This window comes from Prosopis cineraria, unplaced genomic scaffold (genome assembly GCF_029017545.1).
Source record: "Prosopis cineraria cultivar Desert tree isolate PC_DT_omini unplaced genomic scaffold, ASM2901754v1 PC12, whole genome shotgun sequence".
NCBI lineage: Eukaryota > Viridiplantae > Streptophyta > Magnoliopsida > Fabales > Fabaceae > Prosopis > Prosopis cineraria.
The window spans coordinates 4,508,342-4,527,367 of record NW_026555343.1 but is presented as its reverse complement, the minus strand read 5'-3'; the positions used below and the strand labels follow the sequence as shown (position 1 = coordinate 4,527,367).

The 19,026-nt window shown below is 33.3% G+C and overlaps 1 protein-coding gene and 2 pseudogenes across 1 annotated transcript; 2 read left to right on the top strand and 1 right to left on the bottom strand.

Annotated features, from left to right (window-relative positions):
* The first annotated feature begins 2 nt into the window (after positions 1-2).
* LOC129288315 (putative receptor protein kinase ZmPK1) lies at positions 3-2,016 on the top strand (annotated as a pseudogene).
* An 11,540-nt stretch (positions 2,017-13,556) lies between these two features.
* On the top strand, positions 13,557-16,152 carry LOC129289524 (putative receptor protein kinase ZmPK1; annotated as a pseudogene).
* An 866-nt stretch (positions 16,153-17,018) lies between these two features.
* LOC129288314 (uncharacterized) lies at positions 17,019-17,686 on the bottom strand. Its single transcript, XM_054924829.1, has 3 exons — positions 17,557-17,686; positions 17,383-17,473; positions 17,019-17,193 (listed from the first exon to the last, which is right to left on the bottom strand). Exons 1-3 carry the CDS (start codon positions 17,684-17,686, stop codon positions 17,019-17,021), a joined length of 396 nt encoding a protein of 131 aa, XP_054780804.1.
* Positions 17,687-19,026: the final 1,340 nt, after the last annotated feature.

Sequence of the window (19,026 nt, the reverse complement as noted above, 5' to 3'; positions counted from 1 at the left end):
GGCTTCTGAGTTGGGAAGCAGGAAGGACCACCTATAACAGTAGTAGAATCGCAGTGATAGATTCTATCGAACTTTCAAACTCAACAACTAATTTCGGATTCATAACTTCGGATTATGGGGTTGTGATTCAAAGAGATTGAAGATGGATCCTGATGGTAACATTCGCGTGTACAGCCGACAACATCAGAATGATCCATGGGTAATGTGTCGTGGCAAGCCATATCTAGTCCTTGTATTGGTGCATGGACTTTGTGGTGCTAACAGCACGTGCACGCACGATCCAAGGGAAAGAAGAAAGTGCTCATGTCTTCCGGGATATAGAGTGAAGAACCATAGCGATTGTCTTATGGGTGGTGAACCTAATTTCAGCTCTCATGCGATAGAAATGAGCCACCTTCTTCAAATGCCTGATGTTGAGCTATATGGGTATGACTATATTTATAAGAAAATATCAGTTTTAGTGATTGTGAGAATGAATGCTCACAAGACTGTGAGTGCAGGGCATTTCAGTACTCTTTTAACAATGATGGCTTATTTCAATGCTATACGAAAAAAGTTCTGCTCAATGGTCGTCGATCACCAAACTTCAGAGGAACAACCTACTTGAGACTGCCTAAAACCAGAAGAAATAATGGTTCGTTCTTTGCGGATGAAGAATCTGCTCAAGAAAATGGTCGTGTCTGTTCAGTAAAGCTGGAAAGAGCCTATACCAAGAGACATGTCAGCAGTTTTGTGAAGTTCTTTCTTTGGTTTTCCATTGCACTTGGGGTGTTTGAAGCCCTCTTCATCTCTATAACTTCGTGCTCTTTGATGAGAACCAAACAAAAATCAGATGTCAATCAACAAGGGTACAATTTTCTCTCTCCTTTTGGGTTCAGAAAATATACTTACTCTGAACTAAAACAAGCAACGAAAGGATTCACAGAAGAAATCGGAAGAGGAGCAGGTGGAATAGTGTACAAAGGAGTATTGCCTGATCAGCGAATCGCTGCAATAAAGAAGCTGAATAATGACAACATTGGAGCCAAACGAGATGAAGCTGAATTTCTAGCAGAAGTGAGCATAATCGGTAAGCTTAATCACATGAACCTGATTGAAATGTGGGGGTATTGTGCTGAGGGAAAGCATAGACTATTGGTGTATGAGTTCATGGAAAATGGTTCTTTAGCAGAAAATCTCAAATCAAACACTCTGGGTTGGACCAAAAGATACAATATCGCTCTGGGAACAGCAAGAGTACTAGCATACCTACACGAAGAATGCTTGGAGTGGATTCTGCATTGTGACATAAAGCCTCAGAATATCCTTCTAGTTTCAAACTATCAACCCAAGGTAGCAGATTTTGGATTATCTAAGCTTCTGAATCGAAATGAACAGAACGCTCAAAGCATCTCAATGATAAGAGGAACGAGAGGTTACATGGCACCGGAATGGGTTTTCAATCTGCCAATAACGTCAAAGGTGGATGTTTACAGCTATGGAATTGTTGTGTTGGAGATGTTAACAGGAAGGAGTGCGACAACGATGGAAGTCGGAGTGATGAAGGAGAAGAGGCACAGAATGGGAGGCTTGTGACGTGGGTGAGAGAGAAGAGGAAGAGAACGACGTCGTTGGAGGAAGGGTCGTCGTTGACATCGTCGTGTTGGGTGGAGAAAATAATTGATCCAGCCATTGGATCACAGTTTGAGGTTAAGAAGATGAAGATGGAAACTCTGGCAAGTGTGGCTTTGAATTGCGTGGAGGATGACAAAGATGCGAGGCCCACCATGAGCCAAGTTGTTGAGATGCTTCAGTGCCATGAAAATGATGCTTCTTAGTCATGCGCATGACGGCTTAAAAATGTCCATATATGCAGTTTCGTTGATGGTATCATCAATTGTTTCTTGTGGTATTATCAATCTCCATATGTCTAGGTCTGAGATTTGGCTTCTGCTGTAATAATACTATAGAATTACCTTCTTTCTTTCTTTTCGTGTCTGAGAGAGGAAATCCCCCTGGGGTGTTACGTTAATTATCTTTTTTTTCTCCCTTGTCTTTCCTTGTTTTTGACTCTTGTATATCTCAAATATGAATAATGTTTATCTTTAATTTGAATCCAGTAAAATAAACTTAGAGCTTTATTTTGTTTGTAAATTTATCAATTTTCTTTTTTTAAAAAAAAAGTTTTCTCACATTCTCACCGTTGCTGCCCTTGTCAAGGAAAATATTTTTTTTTTTTGGTTATATACTTACATAATTAAAGGAAAATATTGCCCGTATCCAAATGATCCTTTACTCTTGCTATCTAGTGCAATTTATCTCTATCTTGCCTCTCAAAGAAATTTGGATCTTCTGTGTTTTTTTTTTTGGCGCAATGCTTCATGTAGAACATATTAATAACAAAATAAATATATTATACTTCATTTGTTAAAAAATATAAGATATTTTTTAAGAAATTAAATATTAAAAAATGTAAGATATTTTTAACCTTTCGAGGTGTAATCATTTGTCTTTTTTTTTAAAAGTGCCCCTATTGATAATGACTTTATATTTATTGTAGGATATTTAATAGGAGTAAATATAAAAAGATAAGGTTAGTTTAAAAGTGACACTACTATAAAATAAGTTTATGGGAGTGTTTTTTTTTTTTTTTATCTTAGGGAGCGCTTCAAAGGCGCTCCCATATTGAGCGCTCCAAAATGTATAGGAGCGCTTTTCAAAAAGCACTCCCATATATAAGGGCCAAAAATGGTTGGCTGAGGCACATATGGGAGCGCTCACTAGAAGAGCGCTCCCATATATCAGCATACAGGAGCATTCATCTGATGTGAGCTCCTGTAGAGTGACATATGTAGAGTGCTCTTGTAGATTTTTTTTTAAATAGATTTTTTAAAATTTCTCCTTTTATATCTCTTTAACAATGACTAATCACAATATCAAAAACTAATTCAGAAATAATATCAACATAAAAATTTATATACAAAGAAAAAACTTGAAATTGATACAACAATTTCAATTTCCTAACTAATTAGTTTAATTTCTAACAAGCTTAGCAAATGAAACTATTTTTATTTTTTTAACATTGAAATCTAACTTCCTATCACAAACAGCCAATAATATATTCTAACCACTCTTCAACTAAATCTTCTATTTGTTCAAAGTAAAATGCAAAGATCTTACTCCAATAAAATACTACACAAGATATGAAAGCAATATATAAGTAATTAACATTATATTAACTTAATTTCAAAGCTTTTGACTTACATTTTTAGAAATGATCAACTCTTGTTGTGTGATTACTTCTCTCATAAGCTCATAACATAGTATCTACACTCCCAACCTTATAATTGTATAGGTACCTATAAAACAATGAAAGATGTCATTATCAAAATATGGTAGAAATAAATTTTAACTTAATTTAAAATACTTCAGGGATAAAGGCATATATATGATACAAGTATTTACTGTCGAAAATCCAGCAAACTCTCCCCTATAACTTGAAAGTTCCATAATTTTTTAAAAATTTTACATCAATCCAGAACAAAATATTCAAAATAACGAACATAAAATATCAATCAAACAATCATTTAGATACATACCAACTTATTTTATTAAAAAAATAATGCAAACCTTTATTCTTTTCATGAATAAAACTCAACAAGATTAGGTCTTTCGGTGTTTGGAGGGAGACCTTCACCACCTCGATAATGTGCTAGAGCCCTATTATATAATGATTAAGCATACTAAGTAAAAACTAATTATTATAATAAACATATATAAATAATATAGAACTAAAAACTTATTGATTAAATAATATCCTCATAGATTTGTAGTTCTTAAAGTCATTATCTCTTAATAAGTCAAGATGATAAATCACAGGGATAAATGCATTGATACAAACAAGCACCTAATATTGCCTAAAAAAATAAAATATTTCATTAAAATATCAACTAAATTTAAAAATAAACAACAATAACAATTTACCGTGGATTGTAAAGAGCTAAAAATAGCATGTTTCTTTTGCCTTTAGCTTTGAATGAATCAGTAATCTTTTGAAAATGGTACTCAACACTGTAGGTACTAGTGTTGTGAGGGTTAATAAATGAAAATTTTGTTATCAATGAGCCCAGCACCACAAAAGTATGATATAAGTACCTAAAATGAAAACAAATAGAATCATTCACAACTAAAATTAAATAAATACCACAATAAACAATAAAATTTAGAAAGTACCTGATGTATAAACTAATTGTGTGGTTTGTAGCTAATCCTTAGTTAGAATCTCATTAATATTTTCAACCGCTAATTTTTCGCTAATCATTTCACCATAAATCTCCTTTTCAAATTCTACTTCACAAATCTTATTTTTAAATGTTGTTCGCATAATTACTTCAAGTGCATTTTGGTGAGGATATTTTAACTAAGTAGATTTTGTTTGGTCATTCCTGCTTTAGTCACAGAAGTAGATCCTTTTGATGGCTTTTCTTTCACTTTGATTGGCGTTTTTGCAACTTCTTTAGATAATACCAATTTTTATGTACTAGATTTGACTTGAATAAAACCCAATTCATAATTCAAAAGCCATTTTTATTGTCAACCCACATGTAACAAAAGACAGGTTCACGAAACTTGATATAATTCAATTCCTAAATGTGCTCTATAATCCTGAAATATGACATCATTGCATAGATTGGGTTCTTGTTTTTAAAACTAGAGACATGCATTGATTGAGTTACAAGTGTTACACTACTATTTTACATAGTTCTCTGAGCATATTGGCTTTTCATATAAAATGTAAAGTCATTGATTACATAATTTGTATAAGAAAATACTTCAAATTTGAGACCCCTGGCCAAAAACCTCAACCTTTCTAATGAGTAGGACACCTCAAAGATGCGAGCTCTAAACCAATATATAAATTGCTAGTTGTAATATGTTGCTAGCCAAGTTTCATTCTTACCTTTATTCTAACTCTTAACTATTGCCTTATGTTCGTTGACATATGATTGAACTTCCTCAGTGTTGTGTAAAATATATAAATAAACTTGCTCCCATTGTATCTTATCTATGCTAATGAGTTTCTTCCCAATGATTCCACCCTGTTCACCTCTGGTGTCCTTTGTGTACTTTGGCAACCTAATGGCATCCGCTTTAGAGAGATATCTAATGCATAATTCAATTGCTTCTTCCACGATGGACCTCTCAACAATACACACTTCGGGCTAACTTTGATTTTTTTCATATCCTTTTAATACTTTCAAGTAATGCTCTACTGGGTACATCTATCTCAAATAAGCGAGGCCACACAACTTTATCTCTTTAACTAAGTGAAATGATAAATGAAACATGATGTCAAAGAACAAAGGTGGAAAATACATTTTGAGCCCGCTTAAAATCTTAGCTATTTCATGTTCTAACTTTGGTAATTTCTCTGAGTCAATCACCTTACTACAAATTGCCTTAAAGAAGAAACAAGATCTAGTAATCGTGGCTCACACCTTCTTTGGTAAAATGGATCATATACCTATCAGCAACAAATTTTCCATGATGATATAACAATCATGAGTCTTGAGACCTACTAGTTTGAGGTCTTTCATAGATATGAGACTACTTACATTTAAAGAATATCCTTCTGGCATTTTAACTTCATGCAAGGATTCACAGAAAGTTAATTTTTCTTTTTTAGACAAGGTGTGAGTTGCTGGAGGTAAAAAAGTACATTTTTCCTTCCTCTCTAGTGCCAACTCTTCTCTTGACCCTATGCTAATCAAATCCATCCTTGCATTAATACTGTCCTTATTCTTTCTTGAAATGTGGAGTAATGTGCTAACAAGATTGTCGCAGACATTCTTTTTGATGTGCATTGCGTCCAAGAAATGCCTAACATCTAAGGTCTTCCAGTATGGTAGCTCAAAGAATATGGACTTCTTTTTCCAACCATTCTTAACAATCTTACTTATAAATGGTTTTTCAAGTTCAATATTTAAATCTTTAACTTTTTTAAAGAGCTACTCACCGGTTAATGGCATGAGAACTCTACCCTTCTCCGGGTAGCCATTGAAGGCCTTCTTCGATAATTATGTGTTTGCAGTAAAATCACTGATGACCAATGAAGACCTTCTTGCTATAATGTTCTAATTGCACTGAACAAGTGGACTCCTCACAAACTGGACATGCATCTTGTCCTTTAATACTGTACCTTGATAACTTGCCATAGGCAGGAAAGCCATTTATGGTGCCAAATAATATTGCTCGCAAGATGAAATGTTCTTCTCTATACCCATCATAAACTTCCATACCTATCTCCCATAAAATCTTCAGATCTTCAATCAAAAGAGCTAAGTACACATTTATATCATTTCTTGGTTGTTGAGGCTCAAAAATTAACAATGACAGTATCATAAAATTGTGCTTCATGCACAATGCTGGAGCAAAGTTGTAGATCATCAAAATAATTGGCCATGTACTATAATCATTACTTTGCATGCCATGTAGATTCATTCCGTTAATGGCTAGTGCAAGGAGTAGGTTTCTATCTTCAACCTTAAACTCAGGGTACATAAGATCAAACTTTTTCTATTGAGGAGAATCTATAGGGTGTCGTAGCTTGCCATCCTTAATTCTCTCGTCAGCATGCCATATTAAGTGTTTAGCATCTTTTGTAATGTTATATAGGCGTCTAAATATTGGTATGATAGAAAAATACTGTAATGCCTTCGCCGAGCTACATCTATTTTTCTAATAACATGATGCATCGCATTTTGGACACTTATCTAAGATTGAATTCTCTTTCTAAAAGAGGACACATTCATTTGGATATGCATGTATCTTCTCATAGCTCATCCCAATAGAACAGAGCACTTTTTTAGCCTCATACGTATTAGGTAGAACCTCATTGTACTCAAGTAATATCTCCTATAAGAGTTCAAGTAAATATATGAAACTTTTATCGCTCTATCCATTCGCTACTTTTAAGTTGTATAATTTCAAAATAAATGATAGTTTTGTGAATTTTTTACAATTGGGGTATAATGGTTTATCAGCATTACTCTTCAACCTTTCAAACATCTCAAGACAGTCCCTCAGATCCTCTTCAATCATATCAATCATTTCATCAAGACGGTTAACATCATGTGTCCCACCATCACGATCAAATGCTCTATTCCTCTAATCATTTGCATTATTCCTTGTCTCCCCATGCATGGTCCAACAAGTATAAGTTGGATCAATTTCATTACATATTAAATGATCTTTCAATTCTATTAGCCTTACTCTTTTTTCATGGCAGCATTTCAAACAAGGACACATGACTCCATGGGAGTCTTGATCACTACAAAATACAAATTCAATGAATTCATTCACACCATCCCAATATTCTCTAGATAATCGATTAGCCAACATCCACTTATGATCCATATCACTAATATGATTATCAAAATTCAAGAAATAAAAGACTTAGATTTCTATAAAAAAATTCAACAAAATCTTCCTTAAAAGAAGAACCTTCCAAATGATCAAACAATCTCAAACAATCAAATTCCACAACAATAATCTGTCAATCATTTAAACTAAAAAAAATCAATTCATCCAAATAAAAATTTAGTAGTGTAATGAATCTAAATTCTGTCAATCAATTGTAATTTAATTAACAACAATAATCTCCCTTAAAAGAATATTTCATAAATAAAATAAAAATGTTCAAATAGTTTCCTCAACTTTAATCTAAATTATCAACTACAAATACTTCATAGTTCTAATATAAATAACTTCAATTCTTAGATTATCTATAATATTGATTATTAAAAAAAATATATGTGAAACTTATTCTCAAATATATATATATATAAATATATCAATATATTAAATTATAAATTAATTATTAAAAAAAATACCTTCACAGTGTAATCTTCACGGTGAAAAACAATGATCTTCACGGTGGCAACGGAGGTCTTCGCAGTGTCGCTTCCTTTAATGTACAGCAGCGATGCCCGACAGCAATGATGGTCTTCGTGGTGTCGCTTCCTTCGGTGTACAGCAACAATGCAAATCTGGAATAGTGAGACAGGAGACTTCACGATGTGATGTAGAAACACAGAGACAGTGATGAAACAGAGACGGTAGTGATAGTGATGCAGAAACAGAGAAGGCGTGATGCAGAAACAGACGACGTGAGAAAAAAAATAGAGACAGTGTGATGTAGAAATGGATGATGAGCAGCGACAGAGATGGAATGACAGACAACAAACTCGGTATAGCGACGGACGGATTGCTATAGACGAGAGACTCGATGGACAACTCATTAGGAACACATGACCACAGTAAATGAGAGAGAGGAATGAAAGAAACTGAATGCAGACCAAAGGAAAACTGATAGGGAAGAACAAAAATAAAGAGCAGCTTTTCAGGAGCGTTCGAATATGAGTGCTCCAAAAGACACGATCTTTCGGAGCGCTCATTGTTGAGAGCTCCCAAATAGCACTCTTCCAGGGCACTCATAGTCGAGCGCTCCTAAAGAGCTTGTCTTTTAGAGCGCTCTTACATGAGCGCCCCTGAAGGCATTTTTAAATTTTTAAAAATCTTTTATTAATATTAATTAGGAGCGCTCTTGAAGATCTGACATACAGGAGCGCTTATTTAAAAAAGTGCTTCAGTAAATTCTGCATTCACATTTTAGAGCATTTTTTAAAGAAGCACTTCTAAACACCCGCTCTTAAAGATATATTTTGTAGTAGTGTAAGTAACTATTTTATTAGGAAGTGAGGTTCAGTTAAAAATGCATTGTATTTTTTAACGGATGGAGTAACTAAGGAGAAATATATAAATAGCATGAGAGAAATAATATACTCCCCCCTATTATAAGTTACTTACAAGAACCAAGTTAGTTGGTTGCATAGTTGAAATTGTCTAAAAATTATTTTAATTTTTATTTTTATCCCTAATAAATATCACAAATTTTAAAAACAAACAGTTTCTATCTTCTCATTGGAAATTGGGAATAAAGGTATATTTGGAATAAAGTTTAAGGCTACACAAACTTTTGCAAGGTGACTTATGCTTAAAATTACAATATTCTTTTAAAAAGTGAATTATATATAGGATCGAAAAGAGTGTGTTTATATATATTTATTCAAATTTGGTTGTCTCAATTTAATTAGTCTAATTAATATTTGAGTCAACTGTTTATATTTAGGGGGTGTTTGGTTTGAGAGAAGGGGAGGAATTTTAATGGAGAAGGCGGTTTGATGCTACCTTATTTGATTGAAGAGGAGAGGGGAGGAAAATAATTATGTATAGAAAACTTTATCCTCATTTTATTAGTATTGAGATACTGGAGAAGTGTATCTACATCTTTTGAACTTACTACAGAAGGCATATTGATTAGGGTGTGACAAATTTTACCCTCACCTCCTAATCCCCACAATTTGGAGTGGAGGAAATGGAATTTTTTTTTTTAAATTTTTCCTTTGCCCCTCCCCTCCAACCAAACACCCCTTAGATATATACAAAAAACAATTGGCCCTAAAGACATTATAAGGTTGATTCTAGTCTAAGTGTCTGACAACACAATAATATTCCGATTTATTGGTGATTAATTGTTTGCATAATCATAATATATGTTTTGATGAGGGAATGATTTACATATTTCGTGAGCCTCACCTAGTTTCTTTTTCCTTATTTACACGGAAGGTTGATTACTAAATGAAGAAACGCTAATAATAAATTATCAAGTTAACATGACCCCCATGGATGAGTTAAGAGTATGCCAAGTAAATAATTTATTTCAGAATTGTTCTAATGCACGCATGCTACAGTTGGGAACGCGGTTGGTCCGGCTTATATAGGTAATAGGTTTGGCTTTGAAGTCCTTCTACTTTGAAATTGATCATTTCTTAAAACTCAATCCTTATTAATAATATTTAGTTGTGGCCTGAAAATCCACTTTTATTTTTTTTTCAATTTTTGAAAATTAAGTTGACATTATAATATTACATATTTAAGCTCTAAAGTACATATTAAAGTGTTTTAAAATTCAATTGCTAATTTTGAAGTACAAATACATATTTTGAAATAAATTTAATTTAATTCAAAAATATATAATACTTTAATTTTTTAAAATTTAAAATAAATATGAATTCAAATAAGTGCTCGAATCCAACTGGACCCCCTTTTTTTTAGTGCTTAAAAAAGTAAATCCCATAAGCCATTTTACTACAAAAACTTAAAAACTCGAGTTTTCAATAAAAAATTAAAAAAACAAAAAAGAAGAAGGTAGTTCGATGGACCTGACACGTATTCCCAACTATTAATTGCTTCTTGACTCCATGATACACCAACCCAAGACATCGCATGATTACAGCACAAACACCAAGAAGTATCATCACCATGGGTTTGAGGCATTTCCACAAATGGGCTCATGGTGGGCCTCACATCTTGGTCTTCGTCAACGGACTTGAAAGCCACATTTGCCAAAATGTCCAACTTTCGCATCTCAGCTTCAAAGCCCGAACCAATAGTAGCATCAATTTTCCAATGGACAACCCACCACCACAGCCTTCTTTTTTGTTTGAGAAAATTTAAACAAATGAAGTTTCAGAACTCATTAAAATTAGAACATACCTTTAAATTAAAAAAAATGCTTATAGATATACTCAATGACCACCTATCAATTATGTTCTCATATCAAGAGTGAGATTTCATCTTATAACTTTATGTATTATGCACTAAATTTTTACCAATTACATCAATTTTTATTGGTTGCCCACCTCTCCTCTCTCACTCATAGCATAAGTCTCTCATTTGATGCCTGTTCTTATCTTCATCACTTTGACTTCCCACTGCAGTTGGACTTCTTCCTTTTAACATCTCCAACACAACCCTGTATATAGTCATAAACATTAACCTTTAATATCATTGGCAAATTGTTTTGGTGTGGGTTTGTGATGAATGTAAAGTGTAGGTTTCAAGTGAATGTTAATTTTATTTTATTAATAATAAAAAATAATTCAAATATTTAGGCTAACCTCTTTCAAATTATAAATTTTTAAGTCTAGCCATAAAATTTTTTGGACTTATTTGGACTTGATCCAGATTATCAGCTTAAATTAGAGTTATTTCTTAACCAAACATTAAGAAATTTTCTACTCAATTTCACCATTCTCAGTAGTAGTGATATGAAAACCAAAAAAAAAAATTGATACTCCCTTCGTTAAAAAATGTAAGGTGTTTTTTGAGGAGTTAAATGTTAAAAAATGTAAGGTATTTTTAATCTTTCGAGGTGTAATCATTACTTTTTTTTAAAAATGTCCTATTAATAGTGATTTTATATTTATTATAGAGTAGTTAATATGGGTAAATATGGAAAGATAGAATTAGTTTAAAAGTAGGTAAGAATTTTATTAGGAGGTAAGATTTGATTAAAAATACTTAATATTTTTAAATAGAAAGAGTACATTTGAACTTATTAAATCACAATTCACAAGCCTGCAAGTTAAATAGTTGTCAAGTTAATTAGTTAAAATTAATTTCTTAACCAAGTGTTAAGAAATTTTCAACCAAATTCCACTAGTCTCAGTAGTAGAAATATGAAAACTAAAAAAAAATGATGCTTTTGAACTAAATATTGAATATGAAAATTAAATAGTTTCCAAATCAATTAAAGTTATTTTTCAACTAAGTACTAAGAAATTTTAAGCTCAGTTCCAGTGTTCTCAGTAGTGGTGATATGAGGGCATTTTTTCAAAGATAAAAGTTTCTAATTGTAGGGGACGATGATCCTTAAATGTAATTTAACTATTTCATGGTTCTGAATAGTAATTATTAGGCTTATCAAATTCTTATATGTGGCTTTCCCCTTGCGACAGAGCGGATTTTGTAGCTAGTCCGTGTATCAATGTTTTCTTTAGTCCTTAGAATTGGGGTAAGAAAAAAAAGAGAAATAATTATTAGTCGATTCAATAAATATTGAATCAGTATTGCACACGAGATTGCGATAGCTTGCTCACCTTGCAGGAACATGTAATGGTTATAAAAATAAACACAGGAATTTGAAGAAAAACTCTTTCTGCAAAATTGCTTATATCAGCTCAAACTAACGTCTCAAGCATTACATAAGCATAAACAGTGAATGATGATATAGAAGGAAAGGAAATCACAGAAAAGTCACAGAAATGCAGGAAGAAGTAGAAGGACAGACACAAGGTCTCAGGGAGAAGACGATTCAATCATTGCACACCTCCAAATCATAAGCGATTTTGTCTTATTATAGCTCCTCCTCTCCAGCCAATTCACGGAGTTTCCACGTCATCTTCCATGCTCGCTGGCTTCTTCGAACAGGCCATTCCTCAATTAGATTTGCATTGGGTTGGATGTTCACATTGGGCTCTTCTGGGCTTACCTTGTCATTTGGGTTCATCACAGAACATCCAGATTCTTGCCAGATCTTAATGTTCTTGGATCTAGGCTAATCCTTGCCTGTTTATTTTCCTTCTTTTTTTTGTTTGGAGGTTTCTCCTCTTGAAACAATTTCAATAAAAATCCCTTGATCATATTTAACTATATTCAAAACTCTTAAATTTTTAAAATTTTACTGCAGTCTAAGGATACTGATTTAATATTAAATTTATAAGAAAAATGATAAAATTGCTCTTCATTTAAATTAATATCGGGACCGTTCTATTACACTTATTAACTACCCTACTTCACTTGTTCATTTATCTACCGAATATTGGTAATTACCTTATCACTTATTTATTTTTCTAGAATGAAATCAAGTAAAAGTTTGGCAATGAACAAGTAAGATAGGGTAATGAACAATATCTGATGAAATTTAAAAAATTTAAAAACTTACTTATAAAGAATAAAGAACTTTGCATAACGTTTCATTTTAATTTTTTTAATCTTATAAAATTTATTTTCAGTTCTTTAATCATAATATCATTAATTTTATTACAAAAATTTTTACATTGAATTTTTAAATATTGACAAAATATTCTTAAATATTTATATATTAAATTTAATTTTTTTTAAAATAATAATAATTAGCACAAAAAATATTTATTAAAACTAATAGTGTTAGGGTTAAAAATATATTTTATAAAATTAAATGATTAAATTAAATTTTATATTTCCTCCGTTAAAAAATATAAGGCATTTTTTGAATTGTTAGATGTTAAAAAATGTAAGATATTTTTAATTTTTTGAGGTGTAATTATTGCTTTTTTTTTTTCTAAAAGTACCCTTATTGATGAATGACTTTATATTTATTGTAAGATATTTAATAAGAATAAATATAAAAAAATAAGGTTTGTTTGAAAGTAGATAACTACTTCATTGAGGGATAAAATTTAATTAAAAATATCTTATATTTTTTAATAGAAGAGTATAAATTATTAAATTAGAGAACAAAAATACACTTGAGCTAACAAAATGGAAATACTTGTACGAGTCAAAGAAGGCGAGAGGCGGCGATGGTCAAAGTATATGCGTTGACTTTAAATTTCCGGAAGAGGAAAACAACGCGCAGTAACATTTGAAGACTGAACAGTGCAGTACTATTAACAGTTCCTAATTCTCGGATTTTTGTCCTTTATAATGCTGCACATTTCTTGCCATTTTAATCCATGTTTCATCACTCTTCCAGTAGCGCTTCCAGCCATAGATAATTGATAAGGCTGTTTCATCAATCCTACACTTTCTTCTCCTCTTATCTATGCCATTCCCATCTTCTTCTTCTTCTTCTTCAAAACCGCCGCCGCCGCCTTCACTTAACAATGGCTTCTCTCTCTCAGTTGAGAAGCTAGAAGACGTTGTTCTCTCACCAAATGGTGTCTTCTCTGCAGGCTTCTACGCGGTTGGTGACAATTAATGCCTACTCTTCGCCATCTGGTTCACCCAAAACCCGACCATTGTTTGGTCAGCAAACCGTGACCAACCTGTCAACGGAAAACGGTCATCACTTTCCCTCCACAGAAATGGTAACCTTGTGCTTTCTGATGCTGGCCAGTTTATCGCGTGATCAACTCACACAACCTCATCTTTTCCTACACAGTTGATTCTCAACAACAATGGAAATCTAGTACTCTCCGAGCTCCAAATTAACTGGAAGCAGAACTATTCTGTGGCAGAGCTTCGATTTCCCGACAAACACTCTACTTCCTGGACAACAGCTCACAAGATATACAAAGCTTGTCTCTTCTAAAAGCGATATCAACCACTCCTCTGGCTTCTACAAGCTTTGCTTCGATGATAACAACATTCTTAGCCTTTTGTATAATGGATCGGATATCTCCAGCAAATACTAGCCAGCACAATGGCTTATGAGCTGGGAAGTTGGAAGGAACACCTACAAAAATAGCAGAACAGCTATGTTATATTCTCTTGGAAAATTCATTTCAACAGATAATTATAAATTCATTTCAACCTCCGATTATCGAGTAGTGAAACAAAGAAGATTGAAACTAGATCCCCACGGCAACTTTCGAGGGTGCAGTTTACTGCAAAATAATCGATGGAATGTGTCGTGGCAAGCCATGTCCGATTCTTGCAGGGTTAATGGAATTTGTGGAGATAACAGCACGTGCAAGTATGATCCAAGAGAAGGAAGGAAGTGTTCGTGTCTTCCAGGTTATAGAGTAAAGAACCATAGCGATTGGTCTTATGGGTGTGAGCCCAAATTTCAACTTTTTTGTGCTCCAAGGGAATCTACCTTCCTTAGATTGCCTGATGTTAAGCTATATGGATCTGACTATATTTATATGGAAAATATTCATTATAGTGACTGTGAAGACAAATGCTTACAAGACTGCAAGTGCAAGGCGTTTCAGTGCTCATTTCACCCGGACGGCTTTTCCCAGTGCTATACAAGAAGACTTTGCTCAACGGTCGTCATTCACCATACTTCAGAGGAATAACCTACTTGAGACTACCTAAAACCCAAAGCAACAGTGATTCGTTCCATGAAGAAGAGGAATTTGCCCAAAATAGCCATATTTGCCTGGTGAAGCTTGAAAGAGCCTATGCCAAGAGACACATCAACAGATTTATGAAGCTCTTCCTTTGGTTTTCAGTCGCAAATGGGGTGTTTGAAGTCCTCCTTATTTCTATAATTTGGTGTTCTTTGGTTAGAAGTGGAAATCAACGAGGCTACAGTTTTCCTTCTCCTTTTGGGTTCAGAAAATTTTCTTACTCTGAGCTAAAACAAGCAACGAAACGGTTCACAGAAGAAATTGGAAGCGGAGCAGGTGGAATAGTAGACAGGGGAGAATTACCTGGTCAAGGGATCGCAGCAAAAAAGAAGCTGAAGAATGACAATATTGGTGCCAAACAAGGAGGAGAATTCCTAGTTGAAGTGAGCACAATCAGTAGGCTTAACACATGAACTTGATCAAAATGTGGGGGTATTGTGCCAAGGGAAAGCACAGGCTATTGGTGTGCGAGTACATGGATAATGGTTCTTTAGCTGCAAACCTCAAATCGAACACTCTGGATTGGACCAAAAGATATAACATCGCACTAGGAACAGCAAGGGTACTAGCTTACTTACACGAAGAAAGCTTGGAATGGATTTTGCATTGCGACATAAAACCCATAATATTCTCCTGGTTTCAAATTACCAGCCAAAGGTGGCAGATTTTGGCTTATCGAAACTTCAAAATCGAAATGACCAGAACACTCAAAGCTTCTCAATGATTAGAGAAACGAGAGGATATATGCACCTTATTGCATGGGTGTTCAATTTGCCAATAACATCAAAGATGGTTGCGTATAGCTATGGGATTGTTGTGTTAGAGATGATTACAGGAAGGAGGCCGAAACCTATGGGAATTCAGAGTGAGGCAGGAGAAGAGGCACAAAATAAGAGGCTTGTGACATGGGTGAGGGAAAGAGAAAGAGAATGACGTCGGAGGAAGAGTCGTCATTGTAATTTTGGGTAGAGTTGGAAATACGGGTGAGCCCGGTTCTTAAGGACCTGGCCTGGGCTCGACCCTTAAGGGCTTGAGCCCTAAAGCCCGATTCTCCATTTTGAACCTCATTTCTCAAGCTCAGCCCTTATACTCAGGGCTCAGGGCCGAGCCCTCAAGCCCTTTTTCAAAAAATAAAATAAAATAAAAATAAAATTAAACATTATAAATTAATTAAAATATTTTAAAATTAAAAAAATTAAAATCCTCATAATTTTTTAGAAATTAAATGACACATATTTAAAATTTTAGTCATAAAATTTAAATCTTGGTTAAAAAACAGTTCATTTTTTTTATAAACACAAAAACATAATAATTATAGAAAAATAAAAAATATCATAAATTTTATACTATGCATTGATATTTATTAAATTATATTAAATTAATTTGAAAATAAATTAAAATTAATAATAATATAATGTGTGTAGGATCAGGTGAGCAGGTCATTGACTTCAAACACTTGTTTCACTAAAATAATAATAATAATAATATAACAGGGCTTAAAGGGCCGCCCGAGCCTGAACCCTATTTTACAGGGCATGTCAGAGCCAAGCCCTCAAGCTCGATTACTTTAAAAAAATTATTTTCAAAGCCTGAACCCTTATTTAAACAGTACTTTCAAGCTCGACCCTCCAAGCCTGACCCTTATTTCTGACTCTAGTTTTGGGTAGAGCAGATAATAGATCTAGTCATTGGATTGGAGTTGGAGGATGGTCAGAAGCGTAAGATAGAGGGTGTGTTTGGATTAAAAATTTTACAACTGAAGTTAAGATTCAACTGAGGTTAGCAAACTTAGGTTAAAAAAAAAGTCAGTTAATGTAACGTGATTTATGTTTGGATACCTTATTTTTAAAAGTTAGTTAGATAAACTGAAATTTATTTGGATAATTTGATTCAAAAGCCAGTTGAAATGTTTAATGACAAAAATAAGCATGAATTTTTTTCTTAAATATTAAATCTTAAATAAGCATGATTATATTTTTAGACTAACTAATAAGTAAAAATATTAAATTTAAAATCACAACTGATAAGTAAAATATCTTAAATATTCAATTACAAAAACATAAAATAAATTAATGTTCAATTGATATGATTTACAAGCTGGTCTCTAATTATATCACGAACATACTGCATCTGTCTTGATGATCCGGGTAGATTTGACGAGGATGCCTCACCAATATCGATATCTTCCTCAAGGACATCTACACTTTCATCTTCAGCTTGAATAAATTGCTCATCAGTAATTGAATTTCTCCTAATAAAGTTATGTATTGCCATTGTTGCACAAAAAATTTAAACTTGTGTTTTATATTTAAATTTGGGCATTTTTCGTATAATTGCAAACCTATTCTTCCATACTCCAAAAGTTCTTTCTATAGTGTATCTCAAACTTGAATGATAATAATTGAAGACCTCATTATTATTTACAAATCCTACAACTTGCCTGAAGTCTGGAAGGTGATAACATTCGCAACGATATGGACCAAGATACCCATTTAGTGTTGGATAACCAGAATCAACCAAATAATATTTACCTATTAAATAAAAGGAAGTATTGTAAATTTGACCAACATTAAATTAATGCAATAATTATTATAGTTACTTTAATAAAATATACCTGGAGGTGGATGCGGAAAATGCATTGAAGGAGTTGATATGGCATTATCAAATACTCGGGCGTCATGAGCTGTACCTTCCCATCCCGCAATGACAAAAGTAAAACACATGTCCCAATCACATACAGCCATGATATTTTGTGTTGCATATCCCTTTCTTCCAATAAATTTAATTTGATCAGCAACACTAACCACACATGGCACATGAGTGCCATCAATTGCTCCTATAGCATCCTTAAAGAATGGCCAATACCGTGGATCATTTTAAATTTTTGAATGACATCGTTGAAACAAAGGATCAAGTGATTTTATGTTTGCCTTGGAAAGGTTAAGGCAGGCAGCTAATACTTTATAAAAATTTCTATGGACAGTTTTCCCTGAATGTTGAAATCGTTCCTGTATCATCCTATTACCAACTCCATGTCCAATTGTATTCAAAAACATTCCAACCATTTCTTCAACTCCCATTTTTTTAGATTTCTTTAGACCAAGCTCAACTAGTGTCGCACACAGTTGCCTAAACAAATGTTTTTCCATTCGAAACATTTCATAACAACGATCAGGATGACCTTGCAAAATCTCATTGACCCATATTTGCCCTATTTGCTTGCTAGTTCTTCGTGGCTCTTTACACATATATAGCATCACATATTCACCAACTAATTGACATATTTCTTCTTACTCAGATATATCTTGTTGTAACAAGGGAAGTAGTTGATGAGCTACATCTACATCCCAACCTTCATTCCAACCTAACATATATTCATTTGAATCTTCCATGATTTTCAACTTGAGGTAAAATAGTATATGAATATCATTTGTATATAATATAAAATACATAGTATATAAATATCATTTAATAACATAAAAAATAAAGCATAAGGTAAGCATTAGATAAGAGTTAAATATTCACTACAAACCAGCCAAAAGAAACTACAAGTAGTCTTTAAGTCAAAATAAACACCAGTCAAGTCATCATAAGCATAGCGAGGTACAAGTAAGCCAAAAGCAACTACAAGTAGTCTTTAAGTCAAAATAAACACCAGTCAAGTCATCATAAGCCTAAATAAAAATTCATCCTGATGTATTCTTTGAAATAAAATTCGGTAGATGGTAGACTTGATGCTTCAACCAATTGACCAAGTGATCAGGATGGTCTTTAAGTTGCTAGTAAGCATCTCGCATAAGCTTGTATAAAACAAGATTGACACATCTCCAATGCAAATCTTTATCACCAAAAACTTCTGGAAGTCCATTTAAGTGAGCCATAACCTCAGAAACTCCTATGTCATTTACCAAAATCTTGTTCACTGTCTCTGTTCTAGCTCTATTATCCTTGTCCATTTCACTCATCGCATATGCTATTTTCATTAAGGCAGGGACTTTTTTCTTTTTCCTCCCACCAACGCCTACCACCCTCTTTCTCTTACCTTGACTTCCATCACCACTAGTTCCACCAGTATTTATGGTGA

Bases quoted from the DNA above. Each gene is read 5' to 3' on its own strand.
- LOC129288314 (XM_054924829.1), bottom strand. From the start codon at position 17,686: ATGGCTGTATGTGATTGGGACATGTGTTTTACTTTTGTCATTGCGGGA. The intron at 17,474-17,556 runs GTATATTTTATT...TTTATTTAATAG, and splicing joins TTTTCCGCATCCACCTCCAG to GTAAATATTATTTGGTTGAT. The intron at 17,194-17,382 runs GCAAGTTGTAGG...TAACTTTATTAG, and splicing joins TATCACCTTCCAGACTTCAG to GAGAAATTCAATTACTGATG.